The 12236-nt window shown below is 40.4% G+C and overlaps 1 protein-coding gene across 8 annotated transcripts in view; it reads right to left on the bottom strand.

Annotated features, from left to right (window-relative positions):
- The window catches only part of clasp2 (cytoplasmic linker associated protein 2), a 376943-nt gene that overhangs the window by 176116 nt on the left and 188591 nt on the right, over positions 1 to 12236 (bottom strand). For all 8 annotated transcript variants that reach the window (XM_059984319.1, XM_059984334.1, XM_059984325.1 and 5 more), the window contains 5 exons: positions 11663 to 11733; positions 7643 to 7735; positions 6398 to 6543; positions 1707 to 1842; positions 1171 to 1241 (listed from right to left, as the gene is read on the bottom strand). In XM_059984319.1, coding sequence (XP_059840302.1) covers positions 1171 to 1241; positions 1707 to 1842; positions 6398 to 6543; positions 7643 to 7735; positions 11663 to 11733 — 517 coding nt within the window. The remainder of the gene's footprint in view (positions 1 to 1170; positions 1242 to 1706; positions 1843 to 6397; positions 6544 to 7642; positions 7736 to 11662; positions 11734 to 12236) is intronic.

Genomic DNA, 12236 nt, shown 5'->3' with positions numbered 1-12236 from the left:
TTCGAGCACACCTGTGAAACAGCTTCAATTTATATCTTTAATGTCACTCTTTATTCTTTTACAGCTGTACTCAAACTGTGGTTCTTCATGGCAGTGAGTTCCCGCTCTTGGAGCTCACTGATTGGCTATTTTTGATATCTCCAGGAGTGGCCTGGAAGACATACACCTTTGGGGTCAGGCCTTGCACGACCCCATGTATGACTGATTCCTCACCAGTGTTGCTAACTGAGCATCGTGTGAGATTGGAACATCAAGTCAGTGGGTATGGTTGTTGGAGATCTCTGGGGGGGGGGGTTTGCTGGTTCTCAAATTGGGTGAGCTCCAATAAGCGTCACTTCAGACTAACTTCAAAACAGCAAGCTGTTCTCGCTGTGGAAGGGATGAAATCTGAGACAGAGATAGAAATAGAGAGAGACAGACAGACAGACACATAGAGGCCGAGACAGAGCTGAAGTGCTGTGTTACGGTCTGTAGTTTTGATGGACCTAGATCATGGTCTCTTTGGGGGCTTTGCTATTTTTTGCTGGCAGGTGGTGGGTGCTAATGCTTCCAGCTGGAACAAGTAGGGAGAGGGTTGATACTTTGCTGTAGATTGTGTGTGGGAGGGGAAGGGGGTCTTTGGGGTTCTAATGCTTTGTCATTCATTCTTTGGAGTTTTCTTCTGTTTCGTCTGTGAAGAGTAAGAATCTCAGGTTGTATACTGTATACATTCTCTGATATTAAATGGAACCATTGAAGCAGTAATTTTCTGATTGTTGGCTTTTGACATCTTGCAGGAAATAATTATTACAAAAGTTGAGTCTCATGACCGTAGCTCTTTAGCCACATGATTCACAAGGACATACAATATTTAAAAAAATAAATACACTATGATAGTGTGGTAGTTAGCGTGATGTTATTGCAGCTCAGGACATTGAAGTTGAGAGTTCAATCCGGCTCCCTCTGTAAGGAAGTTTGCACATTCTACCCATATGTGTAGGATTCTTCCAGGTGCTCTGGATTCTTCCCATGGTCCAAAGACACACCAGTTAGTAGGTTAATTTTCATTGTAAATTGTCCTATGATTTGGCTAGGGTTAAATGGATGGGTTGCTGGGTGGCACGGCTTGTTGGGCTGGAATGACCTGCTCCACATTGTATCTCTAAATAAATACCAATTTAATAGCCTTACCTTCTCACTGCCACTGACTTTGAAGTACAATTGCTGGTTATTAAGGGAATTAACCTTGGAACATGAGTGTGCTGCGAGGAAAAAAAATGAGCAAATTACCACCCAGTCCCAAATACTTCAGTCATAAAGTTAAGCTCAATATGTTACACTTGAATGAAAATTAGCTTTCTTAAACTCAGCAAGAAATATTTAAATACTTCTCAAAGACAAGAAACTGTTGACCAGAAGTCATCAGTTCACCACCACATCAAGTAATTGCTACAATAACTCTTGCTTCATCCTACTGGCAATATTCCCTTGGTCCTATCTATCTGTCCCCATTCTCTCTACAATCTTGAACTAACTTTTGTTCTTTCCTAATCTTGAAAAATACTCAATTTTTTTCAATACTTTTTTCTCTCCCCATATAAATTTTGGTTTGAAGTTTTGTGTTGAGGATTTTCCTGTGAATTACCTTTGGGGAAAATCCAGCTGAATTAAAGTCATTGTAACTATCACCAATACAAGTTTAAAGAGAATATGCATGATTTACTCACACGGATGATGCACCGGATTGCTGCTACTCCAGATGTTGCCATCACTTTTGCACAGTTTGGGACAAGATTAAATAATGTAGGCACAATGGCTTCAGCACTATGATCATATTTGTTGCCAAGAATCGTTGACAGATGCCTGTGTAAATTCCAACAAATGGACTTTGAACAAAACAAAGACAACATATTTTTTGTTAAATTTATAGCTGTACCACAGAAATAAAGGCCCGATATACACAATAGTTACCCAGTTTATGTTTGCCCCACATCAATTTTTTTATTGAAAATAAAAAGTTTCCTTGTTAGTGAATTAGAAATTCCATGTCTACATTTTAGGGGCACAAAAGAGTTATATTATTGGATTAATAATTCAGAAGTCTGGACTAAATTATCCAGAGATAAAGGTTTAAAACTCACCACAGTAAGTAAAGAAATTATATTCAGTTAATTGCATAAAACTGGAATAAAAATACTACAACAAACTTGACTAATTCCTTTAAATAAAGCAAATTCATATCCGTACCTGGTCTGGCTAACGTGACTCCAGACCCACAGCAATATGTCTGATTCTTAACTGCCCTCCGCAACATAGAAAATAGGTGCAGGAATAGGCCATTCGGCCCTTCGAGCCTGCACCGCCATTCAGTATGATCATGGCTGATCATCCAACTCAGAACCCTGTACCTGCTTTCTCTCCATACCCCCTGATCCCTTTAGCCACAAGGGCCATATCTAACTTCCTCTTAAATATAGCCAATGAACCGGCCTCAACTGTTTCCTGTGGCAGAGAATTCCACAGATTCACCACTCTGTGTGAAGAAGTTTTGCCTCATCTCGGTCCTAAAAGGCTTCCCCTTTATCCTTAAACTGTAACCCCTTGTTCTGGACTTCCCCAACATCGGAAACAATCTTCCTGCATCTAGCCTGTCCAATCCCTTTAGAATTTTATACGTTTCAATAAGATCCCCCTCAATCTTTTAAATTCCAGTGAGTATAAGCCTAGTCGATCCAGTCTTTCTTCATATGAAAGTCCTGCCATCCCAGGAATCAATCTGGTGAACCTTCTCTGTACTCACTCTATGGCAAGAATGTCTTTCCTCAGATTAGGGGACCAAAACTGCACACAATATTCTAGGTGCGGTCTCACCAAGGCCTTGTACAACTGCAGTAAAACCTCCCTGCTCCTGTACTCAAATCCTTTTGCTATGAATGCCATAGCAACTGCCTAGCAAAGCCATTCAAACAAGGGCAGTTGGAGAGAGGCAAGAAACATTGGTTTTACCAGCAACAAACACATCCTAGCAATGGATAAAAACAACTTCCAGTTTGCTTATCTGATTATATATCAGTTTTTACATGTTAATTCTATTAAAAATATTTCCGTACACATACTGAAAAGCAAAATTACTTGAAGATCTTCATCTTTAAAAGCTGATATTTTCTGACATTATACAAATTTATCATGCAAAGTAAAATACAGCACACACAAAATTCAGGAGGAACTCAACTTTTCAGGCAGCATGTATGTTGAGGAATAAAGAGTTGATATTTTGGGCCAAGACCCTTCGTCAAGAATTTCTGTCATAAATATTCATGTATGGTTGAATGACAATTAATTTGAACTATGAATAATGATGGAGCATACTAAAAGCCAGTGGCAATACAAAAAGGTAGCATGTAGTATTTACAACCTACTTCAGAAACAAGTGACAAGTAGATAAGACCATGAGACATAGGATCAGAATTAGGCCATTCAGCCCATCGAGTCTTCTCTGACATTCCCTCATGGCTGATTTATTATCCCTCTCAACCACATTCTCCTGCCTTCTCCCCATAAGCTTTGACACCCACTAATCAAGAACATATCAACCTCTTCTTTGAATATACACAATGACTTGCCTTCCATTCAATCTATGGCAATGAATTCTAGAGATTCACTATTCTCTGTCTAAGGAAATTCCTCCCCATCTCTGTTCTAAATGGATGTTCCTCTATTCTGAGATTGTACCCTCTGGTCAGTTCACTATTCCATAACATGAAACATCCTCCCATATCCATTCTATCTAGGCCTTTCAATATTAAATAGGTTTCAATGAGATCCCCACTCATTTGCCCAGCAAATATAGGCCCAAAGCTATCAAACGCTCCTCATATGTTAACCTTTCAGCCCTAGATCCATTCTGAATCCTCCTCACGTCCCCATGATCAGAGAAGCTGGTATTCAGTCAATATAGTAGACTATAACCACAAGCTCGAGTGCTTCAGACATAGTTATGCCTCTTAAGTAACTATTTGGGGTTTACTACAACTTAGTCATTTTCCTGAATACTGCCTACATTTTACTGCCTTCAAAAAGTAGAAAAAGTTCTATCAAGCCAAATACGACTTCATCAGTGTACTTTCACTAATCCCCCAAGTGATCAAGAGTCTTTAAGAGTGTATTCTGTAATGCTTATACATCACTAACCTGCTCATTATAAGTGTGCCAAGATTATTTGGCACCTTTGAACAGCAAATGAGCAGAATTTGAGAAGATAAGGAAATGCAATCAAGGCAACACCTAACTACAAGATATCATGATTGAATTGCATTGACTTTATTACCCTCATCTTTCTCATACGTGAGGAGTAAAAGTATTTATGTTGTATCTTCATCTAAATGTGCAATGTACAATTTAAGGTAATTCATAATAAATAGTATGTACAACAAGATAGTCAGCATAGAAATACAGTTGCATCAGCATGAATTAAGCAGACTGATGGCCTGGTGGAAGCAGCTGTCCCCGGAGCCCGCTGGTCCTGGCTTTTATGCCGCAGTCCCGTTTCCTGGATGGTAACAGCTAGAACGGTTTGTGGTTGGGGTAACTTGGGTACCCAATGATCCTTTGGGCACATTTACATACCTGCTCTGTAAATCACAAGATCACAAGACAAAGGAGCAGAAGCAGGCCATTTGGCCCATTGAGTCCGCTCTGCCACTCCACCATGAGCTAAACTATTCTCCCATCTAGTTCCAATTTCCGGCTTTTTTCCCATGTCCCTTGATAGCCTGACTAATTAGATACCTGTCAATCTCCTCCTTAAAAACCCTCAATGATTGGGCCTCCACAGCTCTATGTGGCAATGAATTCCATAAATCCACGACCCTCTGGCTAAAAAAATTTCTCCTAATCTCTGTTTCAAATGGGTACCCTCTAATTCTAAGACTGTGACCTCTTGTCCTGGACTCACCATCCAAGGGAAACAGCCTTTCCACATCTACTCTGTCCAACCCTTTCAACATTCGAAATGTTTCTATGAGATCCCCTCTCATTTTTCTATACTCTAATGAATACAATCCACGAGCCAACAAACGCTCCTCATATCTTAGTCCCTGCATTCCAGGAATCATCCCCGTGAATCTTCTCTGAACTCCCTCCAACATCAGCACATCCTTTCTAAGATAGGGGCCCCAAAACTGCACACAGTATTCCAAATGGGGTCTCACCAGTGCCCCATAGAGCCTCATCAACACCTCTTTACTTTTATACACTATTCCTCTTGAAATGAATGCCAACATAGCATTCGCTTTCTTTACTGCCGATCCAACCTGGTGGTTAACCTTTAGGGTATCCTGCACTAGGACCCCCAAGTCCCTTTGCACTTCAGATTTTTGAATTTTCTCCCCATCTACGTAATAATCTGCCCAATTGCTTCTTCTTCCAAAATGTACAACCATACATTTCTCAACATTGTATCTCATCTGCCATTTCTTTGCCCACTCTCCTAAACTGACCAAGTCTCTCTGCAACCTTTCCGTTTCTTCAACACTTCCTGCTCCTCCACCTATCTTGGTGTCATCCACAATGTACTAAATGGTGGGAAATTCACATCTAGAGACGCGCTGGGCTGTCTGCACCACTCTCTGCAGAGTCCTGTGATTGAGAGAAGTACAGTTCCCATACCAGGCAGTGATAGAGCCAGTCAGGACACTCTCAACTGTGCTTCTATAGAAGGGATTTGGGATCTCATACCAAACTTCTTCAGCTGTCTGAGGTGAAAGAAGTGCTGTTGTGCTTTTCTCACCACACAGTCGGTATGTACAGACCACGAGATCCTCGGTGATGTTTATGCCAAGGAATTTAAAGCTGTTCACCCTCTCAGCCCCAGATCCATTGATATCAATAGGGGCTAGCTAGCCTGTCTCCTTTCCTCCTGTAGTCCACAACCAGCTCATTTGTTTTTGCAACATTGAAGCAGAGGTTGTTTTCTTGACCCAACTGTGTTAGGGTCGTCTTCTTCTCTGTAGGCTGCCTCATTATTATTTGAGATTAGGCCAATCAGGGTAGTGTCATCAGCAAATTTAATTAGCAGATTGGAGCTGTGGGTGGTTACACAGTCATGGGTAAACAGAGAGTAAAGGAGGGGACTTAGTACACAGCCCTGAGGGGCACCGGTGTTGAGGATCAGAGGGGCAGAGGTGAGGGGGCCCACTTTTATCACCTGCTGGGTGGATTAGACCAGGGTTAAATCGGGGATTTGTTGGGCAATGTGACTTGAAGGGCTGGAATGGTCAATTCCACACTGTATCTCAATAAGTAAATAAATAAAAAGGGAAGCCTATACCCAAGACATAAAACTTCAGTTTCTCATACCTACTGTAAAAAATTAAGAGATATTTCAGAGTACGTTGAACATGTGTCCAACGATACTTACGCTACTGTAATACAAGCTTCCCTGACAACCTGTGACCGGAGATCTCTCGCTGATAATTTGAAAGCTCCTTCTAATAATCTTAAATGTTGGAAAAAGCAGTCATATTCTGCAGCTCCAGCAATTAGTAGTGATCGAATCTTCTTGAGCTAAAAGGAAAAAAGAAAATAGTCTTCAATCATTTGCTGGCTGGGATTTCCCTAATGATTTAGTGGGTTTGGGGCTAATTAGCCAGGCTGAACAGTTGACAGAGACACAGTCACTTCCACCCATCACCTCCCAGCTCTGTTTCTATTTCCACTCTCCCATCTTCTACCTATCAAACAACTGCTCCCCTCACCTAGATCCACCTATCCATGGGCACCACAGTAGAGCAGCACTATTACAGCATTGTCTGAAAGGAGTTTGTATATTTTTCCTGTAACCGTGTCGGTTTCCTCTGGATGCTCCAGTTTCCTTCCACATTCCAAAGATATATGGTTTAGAACTGTAAATTATGAGCATGCTATATCGATAAAAGAAGCACAGCAACACTGGAGGGTTGTCCCAGCACATCCTCAGACTGTATTGGTCGTTGACACAAGCAGCACACTCGCTGTATGTTTCAATATGTGACAAATGAAACTAATCTTTTTTTAAAAAATCTATCACCTGCCAGCTCTGCTTCAACTCCTTCCCTCCATTTTTTGCAAACATTTTGCAAGTACAAGTATAATTTTTTTTACTTCAGATACATTTACCTGATGAGATTATGTAGTTACAAGATATTGCTGAGCCACTTGAGGATACCCAAGGCTGTACATTAAGTAACAATAACTCAATCAAGGTGTTAACGCATCTATTTTACAAATTTTTTTTTGTGTGTATGGACCTAAAAGGGCAGACTAGATAATTCCATTGAACTTCTGCTCTCACCTTGGATTGAACAAATGAAATCTTGAACAACCAATTGTTGGCTTGAGCTGGCCCAACATATCTTAGCTATAAAATAAACCCTCACTACACCACTCACTTTCTAATTTCATGACAAGGTCTGATTGATCGACACTGAATCGAAAGTAATCTCACAGCTATATGGTGACATTATGGAAAAATAAATTGGACTATTGAAACAGGATATGATCACAAAATTTATATATATCCTGTCAGAAGGAAGCTTCAAATTTCATTTTGGCCTTTCAACGCTATGTGTAAGAGAAAAAATATTTCTAAGTGTCAACATCCTCCACAATCACAGCCACAACTTACCGCATTGGCTCGCTGATCCCAGTCGTGCTTATCATCAGACAGTATCTCTCGGATTTTGTTCAATGTTTCCTCAAGTTCTCGATTGGAGAAAATCTGAAATGCAAGCGATCACTTCAGCAAGATCAGAAACCTTACTATCACAAATACAGTACATATAATCTTAAGACAGAAAAATTGCTAGGCTAGGGAGGATAATTAACCAACATGTCAAAATTAGTACATAATTTTGAACAGATCAGAGATCATTCAGATTATTACTTATATTTCTTATATTACTTATATTTCTCTGATTTTCAAACGGCTTTCAAAGATGTTAGAATTTATGAAATGCAAGTGCAAACACCACATAGCCAACAGGAGAGGTCAGTATAGAGCCCATGTTACTGGAATTGAAAGGCAGGCACTCTACTAGCTTGTGCACTGAGCTGTCTTGCTAAAACTTGGACAGAATCCTGAATGCTTAGAGCAAGTTGAAAACAAAGACAACTCATAATGAGAGTTGTCATTATAACACTATTATAAATGGTGGGGAATCTTTATACTCTTAGAAACATAGAAAACCTACAGCACAATACAGGCCATACAGCCCACAAAGCTCTGCCGAACATGTACTTACCTTAGAAATTACCTATAGTTACCCATAGCCCTCTATTTTTCGAAGTCAATGTACCAATCCAGGACTCTCTTAAAAGAGCCTATCATATCTGCCTCCACCACCATTGCTGGCAGCCCATTCTACACACTCACCACTCTCTGCATAAAAAACTCAACCCTGACATCTCCTCTGTACCTGCTTCCAAGCACTTTAAAACTGTGCCCTCTCATGACAGCCATTTCAGCCCTGGAAAAAAGCCTCTGACTATCCACACGATCATCCTCCGTTGCTCCAAGGAGAAAAGGCCGAGTTCACTCAACCTGTTTTCATAAAGCATGCTCCCCAATCCAGGCAAAATCCTCATAAATCTCCTCTGCACCCTTTCTATGGTTTCCACATCCTTACTGTAGTGAGGTGACCAGAACAGAGCACAGTACTCCATGTGGGGTCTGACCAGGGTCCTATATAGCTGCAACATTACCTGTTGGCTCCTAAACTCAATCCCACGGTTGATGAAGGCCAATGCATTGTATGCCTTCTTAACCACAGAATCAAACTGCACAGCAGCTTTGAATGTCCTACAGACTCCAAGAACCCTCTGATCCTCCACACTGCCAAGAATCTTACCATTATTACTATATCCTGCCATCATACTCGACCACCTCACACTTATCTGCCACTTCTCAGCCCAGTTTTGCAACTTATTGATGTCCTGCTGTAACCTCTGAGGGCCCTCCACACTATCCATGACACCTCCAAACTTTTTGCCATTAGCAAATTTACTAACACATCCCTCCACTTCTTCATCCAGGTCGTTTATAAAAATCTTGAAGAGTAGGGGTCCCAGAACAGATCCCTGAGGCACACCAACGGTCACTGTGCTGTCTTTACGACAGTTATTTAGTTTATAATATTTTCGCTTAGTAATTCATTTTATAGTATTTTCTAGTTAGAATTAGAAGTGTTTAAAGTATATTCATTGCATGTAAAATATATCGGCATGCGATGACGTCACATCCGGTTTCGCCGCGTCTTGTGGGAAAGTACCGGTTTGAAATTAACGCGAGGGTGGGGGCTCACCACGAAGCACACCTGAGCAGAAGTTGTTTTGCAGGCATGAGAAATCACAGTGAGAGCAACGCTGTAAGTTAATAGATAATCGATATATTGAACTAAGATGTTAATGCCGATCCTGTTAGAAGTAACGACGGTCGATAATGTTTATGCTTTCGTTAGTTAAAGAGTTGCGGATAGTTTGCATGGAAGTGTATTTAAAGTAGTCAATGGAGCAGGTAAACTCTCCCTGTATACTGCACCTTAGTGTAATGTAGTTATAGTCACCTTTACAAGTATTTACAATTGAAATGTGATATTAAGGAAGGAACAAATACTGTATCAATCTTGTATTGTTTTATCAACAGTTTTCACCATATGTTAATGTGAAGAGTGAACAGTAAATGGTTAATCTTACTGCGATCTGGTTTCATTGACTGGTTTATCTCGACGTTGAATTCGGCGTTATTAGTACACGCGAAGGAGAACGTTACAGTCACCGATCTCCATGCAGAATATGTCCTGTCTACAACCACTCTTTGCCTTCTGTGGGCAAGCCAATTCTGGGTCCACATAGCGAGGTCCCCTTGGATCCCATGTCTCCTTATTTTCCCAATAAGTTTTGCATGGGGTAACTTATCAAATACCTTGCTGAAATCCATATACACTACATCTACTGCTCTACCTTCATCGATGTGTTTAGTCACATCCTCAAAAAATACAATCAGGCTCATAAGGCACGATCTTCCTTTGACAAAGCCACGCTGACTATTCCTAATCATATAATGCCTCTCCAAATGTTCATAAATCCTGCCTCTCAGGATTTTATCCATCAGGTTACCAACCACTGAAGTAAGACTCACAGGTCTATAATTTCCCGGGCTATCTCTACTCCCTTTCTTGAATAAAGGAACAACATCCTCAACCCTCCAGTCCTCCGGAACCTCTCCCGTACCTGTTGATGATGCAAAGATCATTGCCAGAGGCTCAGCAATTTTTTCCTTCACCTCCCACAGTAGCCTGGGGGTACATCTTGCCTGGTCCCGGAGACTTATCCAACTTGATGTTTTCCAAAAGCTCCAACACATCCTCTTACTTAATATCTAAGTTCTCAAGCTTTTCAGTCTGCTGCAAGTCATCACTACAATCACTAAGATTCTTTTCCATAGTGAATACTGAAGCAAAGTGCCATATACACTATTCCACTGTCACACTTGATTGGTCCTACTCTCTCACATCTTATCCTCTTGCTCTTCTCATACTTCTCAGATAAAATATATTATCAGAGTACATACATGCCATAACATACAACCCTGAGATTCTTTTTCTGAAGACATACTTAGCAAATCTATAGAGGATTTTCCATTCAAAGACATTAGTTTTCCTGTATCAGACTGTTACGCAGCTAGTCAACACATTTTCCACTACACATCTATAAAAGTTTGCCAAGGTTTTTGATTACATGCTGAATCTCCACAGGTTCCTGAGGAAGTAGGGGTACTGTCATGCTTTCTTCACAACTATATTTACATGGGTTCAGGGTAGGTCCTCAGAGATAGTGACACTCAGGAAATTATAGTTACTGACACTCTCTACCTCTGATCCTCCGATGAGTACTGGCTCATGGACCTCTGGATTCCCTCTCCTGAAGTCTACAATCAGTTTCCTGGTCTTATTGACATTGAGTGAGAGGTTGTTTTACTACACCACTCTTATAAAAGACACCCTTAGTGGGTGAGTAGAAAGTACATTATATGTAAGATTTTTATAAGCGATTTACGTGTCTAAATATAGTAATTGTATTAACAGTGTTTTACTGTCGTAGAGGTTGGTGGGGTGGAGATACATCTCTACCAAAGGAGGTATAAGGCATGTTATCCTTAGGCAGTATAACACCTGCATAGCAACCCCCCCACTCACACACAGTCACGTGAAGTCATGGAGCAACTGGTTATGTGACCACTGATGCCAAACAGACAAACTTTGAAGAGTATTGATGAATGGTTGGGGTCACCAGTCTTCTAAAGACACTGTACAGAAGAAAACAATGGCAAACCACTTCCGTAGAAGAATTTGCCAAGAACAATCATGGTCATGGAAAGACCATGAATGCCCATGTCATACAACATGGCACTTAATAGTGATAATTACTGTAGTTACTTTGACTTCTGAAAATGAAAGATATTTCAAACTGGCATTCCTGCGATCCTGCACACTGGAACTCAATGGAGATGTGAGAGGGGAAAACGCACTCTAAATCCTCTCTATGTCCTAATAAAACACATATGCAAAAAAAAATCATAACCCCAAATGTTACCAGGTATATATTTTTTAATTACCAAAAATCCAACCATAATAATTCATACAGTTACCTGCACAGTAGGCACATCATTAAATGCCCTTGTGAAATCATCTTCATCCAGCGCTCCATCTTTTGATGCACCTACAAAAGCCAAAAGGAAGGTCATTTTTACCACACAATATTATTAGAGTACTAATATTTTTACTATTAAGTTAAATAATCTTCAGGGTAGTAAACTCAATTTGGAATTAAAGTGATTTCTATAAAACATGATAAATTATCTCATGTTTTGAAGCAACTCTCACTAAAAAATCCATTCTGAAAGGAGAGTGAATTCTGATTTCAATATTAATACCAGACATAATTGAGTCAGCATTCCAACTAAAGGAATAATTACTTTGTAAACTCATAATAAAGACTGTAAAGCAGAAGAACAGAATTAGTCCATTGAGTCTGCTCCGCCATTCCACCCAGGATCCCACAAAACTCAAAATATCTGCGTTGTCGCCATATTCTTGGATGCTCTGACCAAACAGTAAACTACCAACTTCCACTTTAAATCTACCTATGGACACGGCCCCCATCACAGTCTGTGGCAGAGTATTCCACTATTCTGGGTCAAAAAAATCCTCCTTACCTGTGTT

This window comes from Hypanus sabinus, chromosome 1, assembly GCF_030144855.1.
Source record: "Hypanus sabinus isolate sHypSab1 chromosome 1, sHypSab1.hap1, whole genome shotgun sequence".
Lineage (NCBI taxonomy): Eukaryota > Metazoa > Chordata > Chondrichthyes > Myliobatiformes > Dasyatidae > Hypanus > Hypanus sabinus.
Note: the sequence above shows the minus strand (reverse complement) of the source record. Positions and strands in the feature narration are given on the sequence as shown.